Source organism: Acipenser ruthenus, chromosome 7, assembly GCF_902713425.1.
Source record: "Acipenser ruthenus chromosome 7, fAciRut3.2 maternal haplotype, whole genome shotgun sequence".
In the NCBI taxonomy this organism is placed as follows: domain Eukaryota; kingdom Metazoa; phylum Chordata; class Actinopteri; order Acipenseriformes; family Acipenseridae; genus Acipenser; species Acipenser ruthenus.
In genome coordinates this window covers 42,810,149-42,831,380 of record NC_081195.1, presented here as the reverse complement: position 1 = coordinate 42,831,380, position 21,232 = coordinate 42,810,149, and the positions used below count along the sequence as shown (strand labels likewise).

The window sequence follows — 21,232 nt, the reverse complement described above, 5'->3', positions numbered from 1 at the left end:
TAAGTAAGATGTGCATCCACATTTCGGAAATTAGACAAACCCCAAGGCTACTTTAAACCGTGTCAGACAGTTCAGCCTTTATAATCACAGTCACGCATCAAGAAGAATCCACACACAGTAATGTATTTAACTGCATGTGCCTTTCAGGAACTGCAACATCAGTTTCTTCAAAACTACACCTACAGCTGGTGTGCATTCAGCTGTTCCTCATGAATAATGATTCTCACATTCGTTTACAGCTAACCATTTCCTTAAGCAGAACTATGACCTACGCCTCCATGCCTCATCACTCCACTGTACACAGCCACCAGCGAAGACAGCAGTTGCAGTTCCTTATGTTCATATGACTGAAATACCAATTAGTATTTTTGTACCTCACAGATTCAGGAGGAAGACGATTCACTGATTACACCGTGTAACAAATTTTTTTTTTTTTGGTTCCTGGGTAGTAAGTGTTATTTCCTAATTGCTTATGCCTCAAAAGTATAGAAAATGGCTATTATTCCCCACAAACTTTGCTTTTGTGACCAGGACAGTGATATTTTGAAATTTACCTATTTCCAATGAGAAAACGGGCAAATTTGTGTCTTTTCGTTCACATAAAGTCAGAAAAAAACAACATATGAATCCAAATTAACATGTATTCACTTTCACGAATCAGCCCCCAAATGTAGTCTCCCATCATGTTCTCGTTATACTGTCCTTCATTGACAGCTCATCCAGGAGCCTCAAAGCCGTGCTGCTCCATAATGGTAACAAGTACCCGTCTCTTCCCCTGGCTCACTCAGTGCACCTCAAAGAGGATTACAACAGCATCAAGACCTTGCTGGACGCCTTGAAGTATGAGGAGTACGGCTGGGACCCTCGGAAGGTGCTGATGCCACCACTGCACATCAAATTGGGCCTTATGAAACAATTTATCAGAGCTCTAGATAAGGAGTCGGCAGCCTTCAAGTACCTTCAAGACTTCTTCTCTAAGCTGTCTGAGGCAAAGGTCAAAGCTGGTGTCTTCGTCGGACCACAGATAAAGAAGATCCTGGAGTGCAATGAATTCCCCAAGAAGCTCACTAGTAAGGAGAAAGCGGCTTGGAACAGCTTTGTCGCAGTGGTTCGGGGCTTCCTGGGCAATCACAAGGCCGAAAACTATGTGGAGCTGGTTGAGACTCTGGTGAAGAACTACGGCACAATGGGCTGTAGGATGTCCCTCAAAGTCCATATCCTTGATGCTCATCTTGATAAATTCAAGGAGAACATGGGAGCGTACTCGGAGGAGCAAGGCGAGCGCTTCCACCAGGATATACTGGACTTTGAACACCGCTACCAAGGACAGTATAACGGGAACATGATGGAAGACTACATTTGGGGGCTGATTCGTGAAAGTGATTTACAGTATAATCATAAATCTCGACACACTACTCACTTCTAAATCTTTTGTAGTCATTTTTGTATTACTTTAGTATAAATACATGTTAATTTGGATTCATATGTTGTTTTTTTCTGACTTTATGTGAACGAAAAGACACAAATTTGCCCGTTTTCTCATTGGAAATAGGTAAATTTCAAAATATCACTGTCCTGGTCACAAAAGCAAAGTTTGTGGGGAATAATAGCCATTTTTTATACTTTTGAGGCATAAGCAATTAGGAAATAACACTTACTACCCAGGAACAAAAATTGTGTTACATAGTGTTATAGGCACTGTAAATTTGCAAGTAAAAAGCAGCCTTTATCACATTAAAACTTGTGCCAGTGATGGTCAGTTTTGAAACAGGTTTGAAATTGTGCGTTGTTGAATTTGCTGAAATACATGTTAAATCGCAATGCTGAAAAAACAGTGCACGACTGGAGACGAAACAAAGACAAACTTAAAATGGTGAAAGAAAAAAAGAGCTGATAGGAGGAAAGTGTTTATGGCCCGATGTAGAAACCATTTTGTTTGAATTAAGTATTTGAATGACTAATGCATATTGTAACTTGCTCTACATGTCAGTGCAACGCAGTGGTACACTTGTAAAGTATGTGTATGGTTATGGTTCTGATTAACAAAACAAAATGAATGCATTTGTACAGCTGGAAATTGAATGCAATTGTACTGCACTGTATGCAACACTAAAATGTTTTGTTTACTGGTTATTAAATGGTGCACTGTTTAGTTTATTTATTTATTTTTATTTTTTGCTTTTTAATTGATGAAGCAGCACTGTTTAATACTTTTCTTTTAAATTTGAATTAATACAACTAAATTTGTAAAAGCCAATGCAGCCGGAATGATTGTCCAAGTATGGTTTTGGAAAGAAATGCTCTGTAAAGCAAATAAGATATGCTCTTGAACTTGTTTGGGTACTTGATAAGCTCTAATAAAATACTAGTAGTTTAATACAGATGTGATGTGCGATGCATAACTTGATTTTACTCTCTGTTAATTATTACTTTTTCAAGTTTCTACCTGTTTATAAAAGCGAAAAACAACACTGTAAAATTATTAATGGAATAAAATGTTGCAAACAAGGGTTATTTTGAAACTAAACCTGTGTATCTTTCTTTCTTTATTAGTGTTGAGCGTGTAGGAAAAATAAATTGTAAAAAAAGGTAATTTAAAAACACAAAAAAGGTGTTTTCCTAAAATTGAAATCTCAAAAAGGGGGGGGCGACTTTTACGCCAGTGCAACCTATAAAACAATTTTTACGGTAATTAAGCTAGAAGACAAACACTGCAAACAAGTTATCTTACAGTTGTTGGGTGTCTATTTGGAAAGAGACATGGCACTCTCCAACCAAAGACTTCACCAGCATCAGAGAAGTTCAACCACCTTTTGTTCGAATAGACCCCCCCCCCCCCCCCCAAATTTTTCCAAATGGATTGAATTGTATATTGCTAATGTAAGAACATAAGAACATAAAAAAGTTTACAAACGAGAGGAGGCCATTCAGCCCATCTTGCTCGTTTGGTTGTTAGTAGCTTATTGATCCCAGAATCTAATCAAGCAGCTTCTTGAATGATCCCAGGGTGTCAGCTTCAACAACATTACTGAGGAGTTGGTTCCAGACCCTCACAATTCTCTGTGTAAAAAAGTTCCTCCTATTTTCTGTTCTGAATGCCCCTTTATCTAATCTCCATTTGTGACCCCTGGTCCTTGTTTCTTTTTTCAGGTCGACATTGTCTATACCTTTTAGGATTTTGAATGCTTGAATCAGATCACCGCGTAGTCTTCTTTGTTCAAGACTGAATAGATTCAATTCTTTTAGCCTGCCTGCATACAACATGCCTTTTAAAACCGGGATAATTCTGGTTGCTCTTCTTTGCACTCTTTCTAGAGCAGCAATATCCTTTTTGTAACGAGGTGACCAGAACAGAACACAATATTCTAGGTGAGGTCTTACTAATGTATTGTAAAGTTTTAACATTACTTCCCTTGATTTAAATTCAACACTTCTCACAATATAACTCAATGTAATGAAGTCCTGTGTCCATTTCATTAACATCTCATATGTGTCAGGTACCATAGTCACCATATAGATGTTTTTTAACCATGTACAGTATGATTTAAAAACAAGAAAATGCATTCTTCACACAACAAATTCAAAAGCATTAAAATCTGAATTCTAGCCAGGAACTGCTAGACCTCTCGTCCCCTTGAGCTTAACTGGTTTTCATTGTCTCAGCTATTATTTCTGAAGTCACAATAGCTGCTCTTTAAAACAAAGAAAGAATGAAAAGTCTCTGACAGTTCTTATAAAACCCAGCCTTTCTTTTTCAAACATTGTTCAGGAATAAGAATGCTTAAAAAAAAAAAAAAAAGATTCTAGCACATCTCATTTTGCCCTTGCAGCACTATGTATTTTATTGAACCCTAGTTAGAGATGAGGTGTCTGCTTTCAAGGTTCTTGGATTCAAAATAGGAGCAGAAAGGCAAACAGTATTTATCTATTTCATATATTATTTTATATTTATTACTGTATGTTCAGCCCTTTGTGAATATAATAAAACCTGCAGCTTATTCCATAAAGGCAGCATCTTGTTTAGTGGAGGGCAAGTCATTTGATCAGAAATGGGCTGGTTTGAATTCTGGTCCTGCAGAGTTCCCTGCTTTGGCCTAGAGCTCTCATGGGTTGGGGATTGTCTTGACAATTGTCTAGTGGTATCTTGTGCTCACATTGGGAGTCTCCTGCATTACTGTAGCTGAATGGAGCGTTAAAACAACATTGCATTTAGCTTTTAAAATGAATACCAGGTATGTCTGTTCTGTAGAGCCCACAATTCCACCAAAATGTTCATTTCAAATTAAACCTTAATTATAAAATTATTTTATGTAAGCACTTTTACTGATAAGGCGAATCTGTGAAGTGGGGAACTTTTCACAAAGCTCCAGGTGCCCTATCAAAAGCAAACAGCAGGGAGAAAATGTTCCTCCCAACTAGATCTGACAGTCAGTGTTCAGAGTTCACATTGAGTTTTTCACACTGTCCCTGCTTGTAGCTGCCACCTGATGCACACAGGAAAGCCACTCCTTTTTGCAGAGAGGACGCCTCTACAGACTGCAAGACAACTAACAGCACTGAGAAACCGAAAATACACATGAATTCATATACTGTAATGAATATCACTATATAGCTTTCTCTTTTTGTCATTTGACTGCAGAAATGTGTTTTTTTTATCATTCTGTTCACAAAGAAGAAAATCCCCTTGTCCAGCTGTTTTGGTAAGATCCAACTTAGTCTCATACAATTGCTGCTACTCTAAATGTGCTATGCAATGCAGACCTACCATTCAGATCAAATGAAAACTTACTTCTTTCCAAATGCATTTTGTCCACTAAACTAATAATTAGGATAATTGCAACATTTGGACAATAGTATTAATACTGCACATTTCAGTATTTCTCTCAGTGACGCTTCTATTTCAAGAAAGACATTCTCCAAATTTGGTAAAACAGGAAAGAAATATCGTCAGTAAAACTGTTACGTAAACAACGTTGGTTCTTTGCACAGACTGTCCTCTGCTGGCAGAACCTGGGATTCATCAATGCACATTGTACTGTATGAATAAATACAAAGCTTCTCTGATGCAGCGCTCACATTCTGATTTTCCTTTGTGATGCTCCTCTACTGCTAGGGAATTACACAACATCTGGTGGTTTCTTAAACTGTCGCTCTCTGTAAAATCATAAAATGCCTATGGGTGCTCCTATACATTAGGTGGAACAATATCGATAAAAAAAATGTCAGATACATATTCATGTACATAAAAAAAACCTGCTGTGCCTACAGTCACACAGTAGCAGTTTTTAGAATCCCTTGTCAAAGAAGCATTTTATACATTATGTATGTAACACTTTTCTTGCTACAGCTTCCACACTGACTAGAACCAATTTAAAAGGCTTAATAATTCTGAATTTCATTTTTAAAAGCAGAAGTACGATATCTATCCATCTATATATTTATGGATCTACCTATAGTAACCCTATTCATGTGCATATGAGAAACAGATGCATGTGACAGATGACTACATAATGAACATGTTTTATGTGCATTATAAACATACAACTCCAATAAGGCTTGTGGCTTTTTTGTGTTTTTACCTTGTTCCTCTTCGTCAAGCTGCCATTCCTGCCCACGTCCTCATCGGAAGGCTTGCCACTACCAAAGCTCTCCATGGAGTGTGTTGAAATAGTTTGGCACAAATCTTCAAAAGAATATTCCTTGTCTTTGCACATTTTTATTTCATTTAATAGTTTAGACAGTTCTCCCGTTACTGCTTCACCTGTAAAACCAACAAAGACAACAAAAAGAGTTTTGTTTTTAATGATATTGGGTTAGATGAACTATTTAAAAAGGACTTTCTCAGCTTCATAAGCAATTTGTTTCTGTGATTTCCACAGTCCAGCAGACAATAACAACTAGCCTGCAGACTGCTGTGCATTTGACCTGCACAAGCGGCCCTACGATAACCAACATATCTACTGCAGTGTACTGCATGTAGCAGATTACATTAATTTGCAGTTAACTATTTAAATGTAAAAAATAAAATAAAGTAATGTATCAATGATAATCCGATAACAGAGAGTACAAAGCAATTCCAATTTAAAAGGGGAGTTGCATACCAAAACAGTCCTGTTAAAGGTTATTGCCTATTGTTTAATAATATATGGGAACTATCACAGAACAATCACAGTATTGATATAGTAATAGTAATATATCAATACTTACTGTATATTGTGAAATCCACTGCCAGCAACAAGGTAAATCCCTAGTATAAAATTGCACTGTAATATAATTCTTACCACAAGGGGCAATGTTGACCTTAGTAAAGCTGTCAGCAGAAAATTGAACTTCATGGTAAAGAAACTGTTGTGAAAAATGCAGCTGGTCTTTCATGAAACAGACTGTATTGAATGCCTACAGGATTAGGATCACAGTAATGCTTGGTTTCTGAAAACCACTTACACTGCATTTACATACTGTAAGATGGTTACTCTAGTAAAATGTATACTATGTGTTAACTAAAAGGCATTCCTATGGGAATTTAAAACTTCCCCTCTTTAATGGAGCATTTGCACCCTGCATTATATAAAAAATATCTATTTTTAGTATTTTTTCTTTGTGAATTTGTGAAACTAAAACAGATGCTAGCAGTAAGTCCTTAACAGTTCACTTGACCTACAACAGCTACATCCTACAAGCCGATTGTGCAGTTTGCAATAAGCATTAGAGGTTAGCTGCTACATACAGCAACACAACCACAACAACCTCTTTGAAGCTACTAAGAGCCCAGGTTTTTTAAATGTCTGCCAGCAATAACAAATAACAAAGCATCCCAGTTTTGTTTAGCTTTTTTTTTTTTTTTTTTCGCAAATACTGGTGCTTCCAATTCCCAGGTCTCTTATGTGTTGCCAGGTATGCTTCAGTAAAAACATGTGGTATTCACTGAACTGAAAAGCATCAGCTATAAGATTACTAAAATAGCTATAATTATAAAAAAATTAAAAATTAAAAAAAAATCTGGGATAACAGAAGATTGCAATTAATAACATAAATAATGTAGTATCTCACAAAGAGTTGTAAACCTAAATTAAAGTGTATACGTAGAAAAAGATCAGTATCATTTATGCTGTATGTCTAGGGATTAAAACAATGTGGCAGCGACATGGTTACTTTCTACTGTACACTACCTGTAATAGAACTTTAGAGCGAGAATGATTCCATAACACTGAAAATGACTTTAGCAGCTATTACCAGTTGTAGAAGAGGTGGCAGCAGCAGATTTGCACATTCTGACAAGTCCCCCTCATAGGGATGCTTAATAACTTACTTTTGGTGTTATGGGATGGCGATGCTGCTGGGGAAGAGACAGAGGTCCGAGGTGTTGGGACAGGACACTGTCTCACTGGCTCTTCAATGCTTTTTGTCTCCATTTTTTCAGTCATATATTCTAAGTGGAAAAATAAGCTTTAGTTATATGTTCTAACTCTTACAACAGTTAAAAAAATTAAAGTGCATCTTTTCGATACTGGATTTGTAAACTTTTAACTTCACTAAGCATGCTGACATGCATTGACACTACATTCAAGTTTTGTGACACACTGCCTAGTTGCATACATACCTGGATTATAAATCCGGTCTTAAAATCACTTGTCTTAAAATGAGATCTACAGTAGGTAATGTATTCAAATATGCAGAGCACGACTGTCATGAGAACTTGTGATTCTTTGTTATGCAATGTGTCCTTGATGATTATTTTCAATTCCAGTACGCTGCATGATAATGCTGGACATTTTCTTTCTATCCAGATAGTTTATTTTTCCATTCTGTTGTTTCTTGGCAGCGAGACTGGCTAAGTGAAATTGTGCAGCTTAAACAATACCAAAATGTAATAATGCAAGCGTGGATTAGTGATTCTCTTGATAATGTAAGAGTGACATGCAAACTGTATGTATGATCAGGTGTGTCCATTACAATGCCTGTCGTCAGGGATAAAGTATTACTGCCTGGCAGGCCTGGCGTTAGGGGTAAGTGACATAGGCAGCTGCCTAGGGGGCCAAATAGTAGGAATGAAAAAAACAAGATTAAGTAGGCGAGGAAAAAGAAAGATGATTAATCAACATCCTTTCTATGACTAACAAAAAAAATGATTGTTGAAAATAAGTAAAAGAATTCTTAGGACCAATAATGGATTCAATTTACGAAGATCATTGGAAAGATAGAACATGAACTGCATCTTAGGTTGTCTTCCTTTCTGTTATAACCCCATTGGACTGCCATCAATCTTCTTGGCATGTTTTTTTTTTTTTTTCTTAAAAAACCTCTACTCCAAGGGTAATCAAACTTAGGGTCGCAAAACAGCAACGTCTCAAGCAGACTGGCTCAGTTCTGTAATTCTGAAATTGGTGAATTTCAATGAGTAGTTTTATGAAAGCCAATCAGGATCAGAATAATGCAATTTTTTGTGTGTATTTCCTGTTTTTACTGTACAAATAAAAATCACGATGTGTTTCTATAACTAGTAATGGGGGATATGTTAGGGGCCGGTTGCAGCAGACCCAAGTTCCAGCTAGAAAAGTTCAGCTCTATCGCTGTGCTGTACCTTGAATGAGTGCTGCAATCTCCTGGGATTTCTGTGAGGGGAGCTCCTTCAGAATTTCCAAAGCTGTTCTTCCTTGCGATTCCTTAATGTTGGCATCAATTCCTGGAACATAATGCAACAGATTATTGGTTCAGGGCTTGTAACCAGAAGGTCACCGGTTCAAATCCCACCTCTGCCACTGACAATCACAAGTTCACATCCCACCTCTGCCACTGACTGACTCACTGTGTGACCCTGAGCAAGTCACTTAACCTCCTTGTGCTCCATCCTGCGGATGAGATGTTAAATCAGTGTCCTATTTTAAGTGACTCTGCATATAATGCACAGTTCACAGCCTACCTCTGTAAAGCACTTTGTGATGGTGGTCCACTATGAAAGGCGCTATATAAAAATAAAGATATTATATTATTGTTATTGTTTATGACTTTGAATCATATCCATCTTTAAATAAACCCAGAAATACCCTGCTTAAATAAGCAAACACAAATTTTCTTCAACTTTTCCTCATCAATTACAGCCAAGTCAATACATATGTCCAGCCTATTTGCAAAACCTAGTAGAACATACACACATACTGTACACACACACACACACACAGGGACACTTGCAAGGATGAGGAGGGACCAGGATATTTTAGGCAAACAAATTAACATGCATAATCATTTCATATGCTAATGCACTGAAAAAAAAAAGGTCTGCTGGGATGTAGGGCCCCAACAAAAAATGGAGCCAATTTATGTGCATAATGAGATTTCATTTGAAAAGATCTGATCCTTAAACAATGTCAAACAATGTCCCAGAAAGAGTTCCTGGTTCACAAAACTCAATCAGTGAATACCCTTACTTTTAATTTATTGTGTTGGTTAACATGTCTGATGCATAAATGCATTAGAGAGACATATCCAGACCATTTATATTCTTCTTCTTCTTCTTCTTCTTCTTCTTCTTCTTCTTCTTCTTCTTCTTCTTCTTCTTCTTCTTCTTCTTCTTCTTCTTCTTCTTCTTCTTCTTCTTCTTCTTCTTCTTCTTCTTCTTCTTCTTCTTCTTATTATTAATTTATAACATCTATGGTACGGCAGTATTGCAGTTGCCACAGCTTCGATGCTGACTGAATGGCGTATGATGTAGAACACATGCGTTCCCTTTTTTTGAAAGTGTTTGTACCACGCACTACGAGATTCGGTGTAAAGTGAAAATGCCGTTGTCAAAAAAGAGAAAATGCTTCTTTAACAAACAGCTTCAAAAGGATTTTCCATATTTACGACCGACCTGAAAAGAAACATTTGTATTATGTTCAATATGCCAGTCTATATTTTCCATTTTGAGTAGAGGCACAAAGGTACCAGTAAACATAAAGCTGCTCTTACAGTACGTGCTAGTTCAAGTTCTGTGCAAGAAGGAATGTATGCATATCATACCGTTAGACATAATCAGAGTTTCAGAGCAATGGACTGTACTTCCAATTTAACAAAAATTCACCAACCCAAAATTCTCATGTGCATGGACAAAGTGTGAAGCAATAGTTGCAAATGTCTTTGCTCCATGGGCAAATGATGAACTAATTGGACGTCCTGCCAGTGTTGAATATGTGTCGCTGTCAGTTGATGCATCGCATCACGGACATGTAAAATTGCTTCCTGTCTTGGTTCGCTATTTCCAGGCTTATGTGTGTGTGTGCAAACTAAACTTGTGGATTTTGTCAAACTTAAAGGACAGACGTCAGAACTTATTGCAGCTGAGATAATCTTATAAATAAGTATGGAATAAAAAATAAAGTTGTGTCATTCTCAGCAGATAATACGAACACAAACTTTGTCAGCCTACACAGACAAGGAAGAGAAAATGTGCGCACCAAAGTAAAGACAAGCTTAAAAGGGACGTGATAGTCCTTGGATGCCCTGCTCGCATTGTACACAGCTGTGCCCGAAATGCAGTGGATACAATCCTGTATAGACGCTGACAGCATTCCAATTAAGATCTTTGGATATTTTCATATATTCACTGCTGTCGCGTGGAAAGACTGAAAAATTTTTTGCGAGTACGTGGGACAGGAACATCAGAATATACTAGGATATAGCAATGTCAGATGGGTGTCGATGTCACCTGCCTTAGAGAGGATCCTTCAACTTTATGAGTAGTTTTAAGTCATTTTTCTTCTCAGAGGAAAAGTGCCGAGTAGTTCTTCACAAAATATTTGAAGACCCATGTACCAAACTGTGGCTTGCTTTTATCCATGCAAACATGGCACTTTTTCATGACACAATCAAATTGCTTGAGGGAAAGGATCGCTGTGGAGTAGAGTATCTTAAACAATTTCAAAAGGAAGCTGGCTACAAGGTATGAAGAAGCCTTTGTGCCTGTTTTAGAGAGAAAACTACTTGAAGACCTAGAAGAGGCGGGGTTGTGACACATCAGTGCTGTCTTGTGTCAAGAAATGCCTGAATGTGACAATTAACAACGAGCTTCTCTAGTGTGGCCAGCACCAGGAATACTGGGTATGTACAATTTTATATGTGTGTTCCAGGATTTGGTTTACAAAATATGGTCACCTTACTTTACTGGTGTCTGTTATTTACTCTCCATAGTTGTAGAAAAGGAAGAAAAATGTAAATGAGGTGGATATCCTAGTCTGGTTTTACATTTTCCAATGTGAGTGTTGTGGATCATTTTAGTTTAAAGTAATTGTAGCTAATAAAATAGCTCCATAAAATGTCTCTGCTATGCACATCTATTCATTTTAGAGGTCTCAAATGTGCAGTTTTGAAAGAAACACATTATAGCAAACATGTATTTTTCCTTTCAAAACATAATATCCTGTACTACACTAGGTTAAAGAAAAATCTTTAACATTTTGATAGTCATGTACTTCTTTGGTCATTTCACCTGGAGAGTGAAATTGGTTCCACTCCTTTATTGGCTTCTTATCTGTCAATAACCAACCAGCTGCTTCCCCTATTGACTGACATGCTTTTAGCCAATAACATGCTTTGACCATAAAGACACTGTGAAATGGCCCAGGGAGTACAAGCGTAATAGATAACCCATAAGATTTATGGACTTATTTTGTTGCTACAATTACTTTAAGCTTGTAGTGTTACACATTCCAAGTACTCATGAGAGCATTGGTGGACAGTACGTTACTAATGCAATACTGGCACAGTGCATATTAACTAAAGAACAGAAACAAACCTTCTTAATGTTTATAGCTTTTTATTTGGGGGTTGGGATATCATCATTTTGTTGTCAGTATCAAAATCAATTCACAAATATACTGTGTAGCATTTTTTTTCTGAAAAAGTAAAAGTTAAAGGGCTAAATGGTCCATACCTAAACATCAGAGTCAAGACGACTAATGCTTTTAAAATGTACGTTACAAGTTTACTTATGATGACTTGCAATTCAGTTTGTGGATGGCAGTAGATTAATTAAGAAAAGCAAAGGGCTAAATTTAGAAGGTGGAACAAATGGTGTGTTCAGCGCCACAGCAGGATGACTGTGACAGAACGACCAGCCTTTCAAAGTGTTTGTGTGAAATTAAAACCATACGCTGATGAAAGAGAAGGGCTGTGTTGGAAGCCACAGGAGAAGTAATTAATGCTTACCTGTCTCTAACAGAAGTCGGACTACATCCATCTTCCCAAACAAGGCTGCCTCGTGCAATGCGCTTCCATTCTCTGTCTAAAATAAATAAATCAAATAAATCAAAGTTACATGAATACACATTTTACACAGCGTTTTTAATTCATTAAATCAGAACATAGATCAACCACAAATGTTATCTTAAGTCTGGCAAGTATGGAATTGTAGAACAAAAAGTCTATGACTAAGACAGAAATGGGAAAGCATGTTTCAGTGATATTTTACTTTCCAGTAGCTTGCTCACCCTTGACAGAGCTGAGAAGCTAGCCTGAGTAATCCTTCCCTGACAGAACGCTTCTGAGTTGAGTGTTCTTGTGCTTCCTCAGTATTATCTCTGCACTTCAGATGCACACAGCAGCAAACTCACCAACCACATTCAATTAAAAACTTAAAGCATCAAACTGTTTTTAAAAAATGCATCCGGAAGTGGTGACCACATTGTGATCTCATCTTGTGCAAGCTACATACCACACTCTGAACCGCTAGTGATTAAAGGTGGGACTGATAAATTCATTTTTTTCACATATTACTACATGGTCTTGTAAAAAAAATAAAAAATTATATATTATATTATATATATATATAAAGCCTTCATTGGGTTAATTGTTTAATTTAATTTGTTAATTGTTAAATTAGTAATGATCCTCTGCACCTGGCTATTTTAGAGCCAGGTGCAGGGTATTTAAAGAAAGCAGCCAGACTGTTTGGGGCTGCTGAAGAGTGAAGAGCCCGGTTGGGAGTTGTGTTCAACCGTAAAAGAAAGAGAAGGTAGTGTTAAAACTTGTGTGGTTTGTTTGTGAAACCTGTGTGACTTATGTTATTATTTGTCAGGTAAACGGTTTAGCCGTCCTGTGTGTTAGTCAGGGACTGTTTAGTTAGTGCTCATTACAGCCAGGTGTTTATTTCATTTTTGTTTGTTTATTAAAAATAGCGTGTTGGCGTTTTAAAAATCAATTTCTCTGTCCTGGGTCTGTACTTTTAAGGGGCAACAAACCAAAAGTAGTAAGGTTGTGTTACTATATTTCATATATATATAATATATATATCTATATATATAAAATAACTACATACATAATAAATTACTTGATTAAACTCAACACATGGTACTGTAGGCCTATTTTTATATACATAATACATTATTTCAGTTAGATATTTAACCTTGTAATGCCCTTTGTTGTATTGAAGATACTGTAGAATACTTTGACACACTCTGCTGTGTTTAAAATCCAAGACAAAACTGTGAATTCTATGTGTTGCTGGCAATATCTTTAATTTTGTGCTTGGTACAAAGAACAAGTCTAGTTACATAAATATAGTAGCTTTTTTTGCATACCTAAATACTTGGCATTACCAGGTTAAGATGTAATTTGATTTTCTTTTTATGTTAGATTGAAGCTTTCCGACTGAATCAATAAGCCCTGATTAGTGGTAACTACCCCACAATGTAAATCAGCAACAGAAATTACACTTTGTTTTATTAAGTTATTTAAAAAATGTTTCAAATAGGTTGAGTAAAAGCATCAGCTTAAGCAAAATCAATTCAAATATATTTAAGCTGTAAATGAATATATCTAAAAATGTATGCCCATACCTTGTGCCTTTCTTCTGTACTGCCAACAGCAGTCGCACAGTTGTGTAGAGTAGGTTGTTAAGAAATCAGTAAATGACTTGTGATGTTCGATTTTCTTTATGTGATGAATCTCATCTCCCCCAGTTGAAGTTAAGTTATCCTTCTTTCTAACCTAACACTGTCAGATTCACGTACAAATCCAGATCACTGTCCCCGAAAGAGTGGTCCCTAAAACTCCAGTGTTACTGTATGAAGATCAAGTACCAAAAAAAAAGTAAATTGCCAGCACAGGATGCCTAACCTTGTCTTATTCAGCACCCCTTCCTGTCATGTGTCCTGGTGTGATTAGTAGTGATGTAACAAAGAGGACATTTATTTACTCCTGCCACATTTCCAGGAATTGAATGGAACTGGAGATTTGCTTCCTATCTGTTTCAGTCAGGACAATTTTTGTGATAAAAAAACGTATTAACATTAAACAAAAAAATATACGACCCCTAATAATAAAGGGGGTGCTTTGTGAACAAGAATAAGTTATCCCCAGTATCATCTTTGACAGAATGATGTGCTGAAGTAAAATGGATAAAAACAACAAAAGACAGCTACGTACCCAATGTGAAGACACTATCTCAAAGAGTGTAGTATTATTGTTAATGGCCAGAGGTTAAAACTATGTGGCAGTGAAACGGTTCATTTTTCACAGGACAACTTATGCAATGGAAGATACTGGAACAAAGAAAACCACTGGATACAGCTGTGTACCAAATAAGGCTTTCACTATAATATTTTCTTTGTAAACTTGTAATCCACCTGCAGTAAACTAAATGGCAAAAACATATGAGAAGAATAAAACATTATTTAGCAATAAGGAACTAATCTATACTTGACTGTACACAAAAGTTAAAATGGGGGGAAAAAAAACTCACTTAAGGAAAAGTTATTTGTACATGTGTTTATGTTGTAAAGAACATGGAGTATTAGGAAAAAGCGTCTGTCTCATTTAGATACTGCTTTAGATTTCAGTGTAACATCCATAATGTCTAAATTATGTTTTAAAAACTATGGCCCAACTATGGGTGCTGTGTCTACCCTGCAGAATGCTAAAATGTCCCACAACCTCAACATGGTAGCTATTTAGTGTCAGAGGTCAATGTCAACTACACAACCCTGCTAATAAGAAGTAAGGTTGCAAAGATATGAAGCTCAGCCAGTTCAGTGGCAGCAGCTTTTTAAACTTTCACTGGAACAAAATCATGTTTTTCTTGTATCATTCGGAAACCAAACTAATCACAGGACCACACTATGGTAGTTCATGAAGTCGGAAGCAGTGGTAGCCTTAAAGGTATGCAGAATTAACAGGAAACAGGTACATTCGACCTAACCTGGTTTGGTATCCATAATTCAGTATTATCTCGGTGTACAAACAGTCTAGTCTTTGTAACACCTAGACGTTACCTTAAATTTGCACTTGTTTCCCCGCACGCTAAAATTGCACTCGTGGTCATGAGGGCTTGCACAAATGATTCCTTATTCATTTTGCAACAAACATCTTCTGAACTGCATGTAGATCTAGGGAGCCAGGTTTTGTAAACTACATATACAAGCAAATATGTATCTTTGATCTATTATTAAAATAAATATCATATACTGGTTATGTTAATCTGTTCGCCTCAATCATCTATGTCCGGTCTCTAAGCCAGTGCAACACTTGGGAGCGTGGGAGATTGCACTTAGAATCCACTCAGATTCAATTACGTCTGTTGGGAATACTGTATGTCTTCAAAGGGATGCAAAACAATACTGTTATGCTTTAATGCAAATCTATTATTTATTCACATGCATATGAGAACAAATGGTTTATTTAGTCTCAAATTATCATTATGTGCATGTCACGGTGGACTTACACATATGGTGCTACTTAAAAATGAATTAAGGCCAGGCTGACACAGACTATGTAAATCAATGATCTCACATTTTGGTTACATGATGCTCCCTTTTCCTCTTATCCAAAGCATTTACTGAGTAACTTTTAATGCCATCATTCAAATGCTTTTAACACTTTAGATCCAAACTGTGCACAATTAAAAGAGAATATAAAATAGATCTACATGTACAGTATATAATGACACACAGTGTAAGGGACACTGAAAAGATAGTTTTACCATAATCTGACACTTTTTAATAATTAAAAACAGTTCATCAGATGAGTAAAACCTTGCCACTATTTGGCTCCAAATATTGCTATGAATTTACAGAGAAATTGCTTGAAAAAAGGGCCTTTTTAATTGTGGAATGGAGGGTTGATCCAGTAATTATACAATTATGAATATCTTTATGGATTTCTGCACACATCCCACAGAATCTGTCTCAAAATACTGTTGCTGACCTGGCAAAACTTTGAAGTCTAAAATCCTGTAGTTAATTAAAATCTTAGTTTGCTATCTGCGCCAATGTTCTTTCTTGAACAGGAAGCACAAACCTATTAAATCTTATGAACTGACTGTAACCCTTTATTATTTACTATACACAACACAAACATTTTTTGTCCTTTTAAAAAGGTTTTACTTTGCTTACATTAACTACAGTACCTTTAAAACACATTATATTCAGAATTACTCAAGACATCTTAAGTTGTGTTGTCAACTTTTCCTTTATGTGGTCTAGCAGTTTCTTGTTTTTAGTATTGTCAACGTAATAACTTGCAGCTAAAATAAGAATCATAAGGTGAATACTAATAAAACATGCAGCTCACAGTATGACTCATGTGCTAAAACTCTAGCAAAACGGTGTAGCGATTTGCAATTGTGCCCAGCATGCTATGTCCCTTTACATTTATATCTTTAAATAGAGGGCTAGTCGGAGCGTAAGGGAGTGACGTTCAAACACAGCAGGGGCGGAGAATCAGAGATTCAAACGAGCATGGCGGGTGCATGCCTTAAGCCCCTTTTACACTGGCACTTATACCCGCATCCGGATCCGGGTTCTGGCTACCCGGGTCACAATCCAACATAGTGTGAAACCACATACCTCGGTTGTACCCAGGTTAACCCAGGCCCCAGCGACCCACCTCAGGATGTGGGTCGACACGCTTTGACCCGGGTTGAGCGAGACAAAATGCGTGACGGACATTTGGAAGCTGATGAAATAACAAACAGCCACGTCTGCGTGAAGGTTTCACTTCCGCAAGGAACATTTCTGTTTAACCATATTTTTGTTGATTGAGACACAGCATGAGCCAGACTGCAGCAGGGATAAAGAAACATTTGCTCTAGTCAACATTTGGGCCAACGGTTCAATCTAGAGAGGCTTGGATGGAAGCATCCATAACAAGCAGCTTCTGGGGCATTGATACGTGCACTTGTGTACTTGTGTCTGTCACCCAGGTCAACCCTGCTTTATCAAAGCAGAGACAAAACTGTGTTGTTGCGGGCTGCAGTAAAGCCAAGTGGGCTGACGACTGGACTTCGGAGCTGTAGAAGAAAACTTCTAATGTGTTTAATCTTTTCTGACTTTCAGATTATACTACCATGACTTTGGTGCTGTTGATTGGGAAGTGTAAATGTTATTGTTGTTCAACTAAAGAAAAACGTAGCTGGATAAAGGACAGCGTTTTGTGAAACCTTGCCGAATGCTAATTAGTGGGGAATATATTTATTTATTTATTATCCCACTGAACTGCTGGAGTCTGCGGTGTTTGCTGTGAATAATAAGTCTTATTGCTCTGGGACTTTTGGCTAAAACAACCCTGTCCTTTATTACCCTTAAAACTGCTGCTATATAGGGTACTTGTTAATTGCTTGTTTATCGGTCTATGTTTGTCTCCATCATTGTTCTTGTTTGTCTTTGTGTGATTGGGGAAACAATTACACCTTAGGGCACTTTATTAACTCACGTTTTTTTATGAACTAGCAGATGATAGTTTAAATACATATTTGCACATAACTTATTGCTGGTAAAAAGAAAACAGATGGTTTGTAAACTGTGTATTTTCTATTACTGACTCTTTTTAACATGCAATGCATTGCATCTGACCAGGCTGTTTCTGAATGTAATTGGTTATTTGTTGTAGATCTGTTATTAAAGAAAGAAAGAAAGAAAGAAAGAAAGAAAGAAAGAAAGAAAGAAAGAAAGAAAGAAAGAAAGAAAGAACAGATAGATATTTTGGAAATTAATATTAATTACCTTACATATTTCTTTCTGCAATATAAAATATATTGAGACAAACATAAGAAATGTTATCGCATATTTGGTGATCATTATGATAAAGCCAAGAAACTGAGTAATGTACTATTTAATGGTTTTCAGATACATTTATATATACTTGTAGGTTGTTCACTAAGATGTTTTCTATAGCTGTTTTCTATAAATGTTACTGTGTAATGTATCCACTTCCTTCTTCCATGTTCTCTTGGAGTAAATAAGCTTGCTCTATAATTATGTAGCTATGATATCCTGGTATTTAAATTTGGGGTGTAGTATGTAAAACTTGGTTTTACTATTTGGTCCTAGTTACGGTTCTTGTGAGAATTTATAATTGTGGTAGATATTAAATATTTACCTGGCAACCCGGATAACAATCCGTTACAACGGAGCTGACAAACGTACACAAGCATGTGGTTTTGACTCACCTGGCAGTTGACCTCCATGCCAGCCTCCAGCAGTACCTGCACAGTAGATCTGTGCCCGTTGCGAGCTGCCAGGTGTAAAGGGGTGTGCTTCCTGATGCTGCAGCTCATGAGGTTGGGGTGTGCGTTCACCAGCATCTTCACCACCTGCAGACGCCCATAGAGTGCTGCTAGATCTAGAGGGGTTTCAGACCTGTTGTTTCTCATGGTGGGGTCAGTGAGTTCCTCCAGCAAAACTGCCACCACTTCCGAGTGCCCGTACTGAGCCGCACAGTGCAACGCGGTTTCATTTTCATTGTTCTGTTTAAAAAAAGGGGAAAAAACAATTCAACAAAAGAATCAAAAGGAATGTTTTTGATCAACAGATACAGACATGGTGCTGCATCTGGAGAAACTATTGTTCCTTTTGTGGGGAAAATTGAGCTTCATTCATTCATTGATGTCCGCCCACGACAAAGGGAAACCAATGGAACATTTTGTTTCATCACAATAGTTCATTGTCTTGGATATTCTGGAGCTAGACAGGCTATTACCAGCTCCAGTCAGGGGATATTGTCAAAATTACTAAAAGAAAATAAGCAAATATCAGCTCATGAATCAGTAGCTTTCTGAAGAGACTCCTGTACTGTATATTCCATATGGTTAAGTTCTAGCTTGCTACAAGAATGCGAAGAGATAGAACTAAATAAACTATTAATTAACTTAAATAAATAAATAAAAATAAATAAACAGGGGTGCCCTGAATGAGGACAAAATTAAACACAAAAAAGTACAGCTATGAAGCTATAAGAAAACAGCAGTAAAACACTCTGCTCACTGACCTATAGTCTAAAAGAATCGTGCAAATGTAAAGTGATAGCCTCTTTATTGCTCAGTGTCACCAGATGGTAAAATACAACAATTGTCTTTGTTCCAATAGTATTTATTGCTACCTGCGAGGCAAGTTTACTTTTTTTTTTTCTTAAATGGTTAATCTGCAAACCATTGTACAACACTATATAAATGAAATGTCACAGTGTCTCCCTTCAGAGCTTCCTTATTTATAAATAATGTTAAAATAAATAACTGAAACAAATCTGTGTCAGAAACCCCATGCATCTTGCCAAAACTGCGCAGGAACAGGGTTGACCCTGGTCAACTCAGGCACTGAAAATGATGTAAACAAGATTAGCATACTGACCAACTCATTTCAACAAGGGAGTGTAACACATTCTAAAATACTGTACTTTCCAGGAGCAACTGCTTACCTTAAATTGTAACTCTTTCAGCACTAAACAACTTTTAAGAAAGACGATCTTTGGAGATCTACAGGTCTGCAATGTTAGATAAAATAATTCCCCTTACTGTTAATAGTACTTTAAAAAAAGGACTATGGTACAGGGTTGAAAGATCATCAAAATATGGTGGTCAAGAAACTCAGTAACAAGAATCCAATACATGCTTAACACACCAAGGGCTCAATTAACAAAAATTGCCTTGATGTGACCTTTGACCTCTCCTTAAAGTCAAATGCAAAACTAGCTCCTTACAGAGGGCAGATAGGGTAATGGTTACTATGGAACACATATATGAATCCATATATGCTCTATTAAAAAATTGCCTTGACCGTGATCTTTGACCGCTCCTTAAAGTCAAATGCAAAACTGGCTTATAACAAGTGCAGATAGGGTCATGGTTACTATGAAACACATTTAGGAACCGATATGTGCTCTATTAAAAAATTATCTTGATCGTGACCTTTGACCTCTCCTTAAGGTTAAATGTAAAACTATCTTACAACTCCTTACAGTGTGTAGATAGGGTTATGGCTATTATGGTGTTTAAAGTTATAAAGTATCGTGAGATAACAAACTAATGCAGTATTTTGTATTGAAACTGTTCCATAAAATGGAGCTTTTGCTGACACTTGTGCTGTAATGCTACAGCTTGCCAAACTTTCCAACTGGTACCAAGCTTGGGAGCCATAAAACTGGCTGACAGTTCTAGTTATTTGTTATTCTTATTTTTTCCTCAGTTCAATTCAAAGTGACGAAAATTGCGTATGAATTGAAAAAATCTACAATGTTAGAAAAAATCAACTATGTATGGTATTGTACATGGAAATCGAAACTTCAGGGAGTAGCCACATGTGGCCCATAACCTGCCTGTCAACAGACACATCAAGATTAAGTCTAATTCTGAGTGGTAGAGGCAAGCCGCAAGCTTGCATGGTGTAGCCAACACAAATACAGTAAAACAGTGATTACAGGTGGAATACACACATAACCCCACCCATTTTGAAGCTACAAGTTAGCCAATAGCAATACAGTAGACCTTGGAAAGCATGACGTAAGGTAAGCTTTTTTCACTTTTACAAAATTACATGTAGGCTTAGCCTCCATAGCCTCTTATGATGAGCCGCCACTGATTGTATTCAAAGAAAGCCAATACATCACCCTTCTGAAATTCCAGTCTGAGTCTACACTATAAATTCAGCCCCTATAAATCTATGCTTCTCCCACATGATGTAGTCCTAGAAAAACAGACATTAACCCTTTGACTCCAAAACAATGTGAGAAATGTTTCTTAATTATTACCTTATTAGTATAGTTTGTTCAGGAACTACAAGTGACCTAGTTTCCGAAAACGTGGAAAAGCTGATATAAAACAATAATCTGAATGTGGTTTTCAGGTAAGTTTGGACAAAAATGCAGGTTATTAAAAAAAAATTAAAAAAAGAAAAGGAATGAAGCAGGAAATGGAATTTTAACGGTTAAAAGAGTAAGTAGCGGGGTCCCGAACATAGCAATACACGTCCCCAAGTGTTGCTACAACTGT

General features: G+C 36.9%; 1 protein-coding gene across 6 annotated transcripts in view; it reads right to left on the bottom strand.

Annotated features, from left to right (window-relative positions):
- Positions 1–21,232, bottom strand: part of anks1b (ankyrin repeat and sterile alpha motif domain containing 1B) — a 209,180-nt gene that overhangs the window by 120,245 nt on the left and 67,703 nt on the right. For 5 of the 6 annotated variants that reach the window (XM_059026989.1, XM_059026990.1, XM_059026992.1 and 2 more), the window contains exons 4-8: positions 18,419–18,715; positions 12,184–12,259; positions 8,582–8,683; positions 7,310–7,429; positions 5,580–5,770 (exon numbers count right to left, since the gene is read on the bottom strand). In XM_059026989.1, coding sequence (XP_058882972.1) covers positions 5,580–5,770; positions 7,310–7,429; positions 8,582–8,683; positions 12,184–12,259; positions 18,419–18,715 — 786 coding nt within the window. The remainder of the gene's footprint in view (positions 1–5,579; positions 5,771–7,309; positions 7,430–8,581; positions 8,684–12,183; positions 12,260–18,418; positions 18,716–21,232) is intronic. The other variant, XM_059026991.1, reaches the window with a different exon arrangement.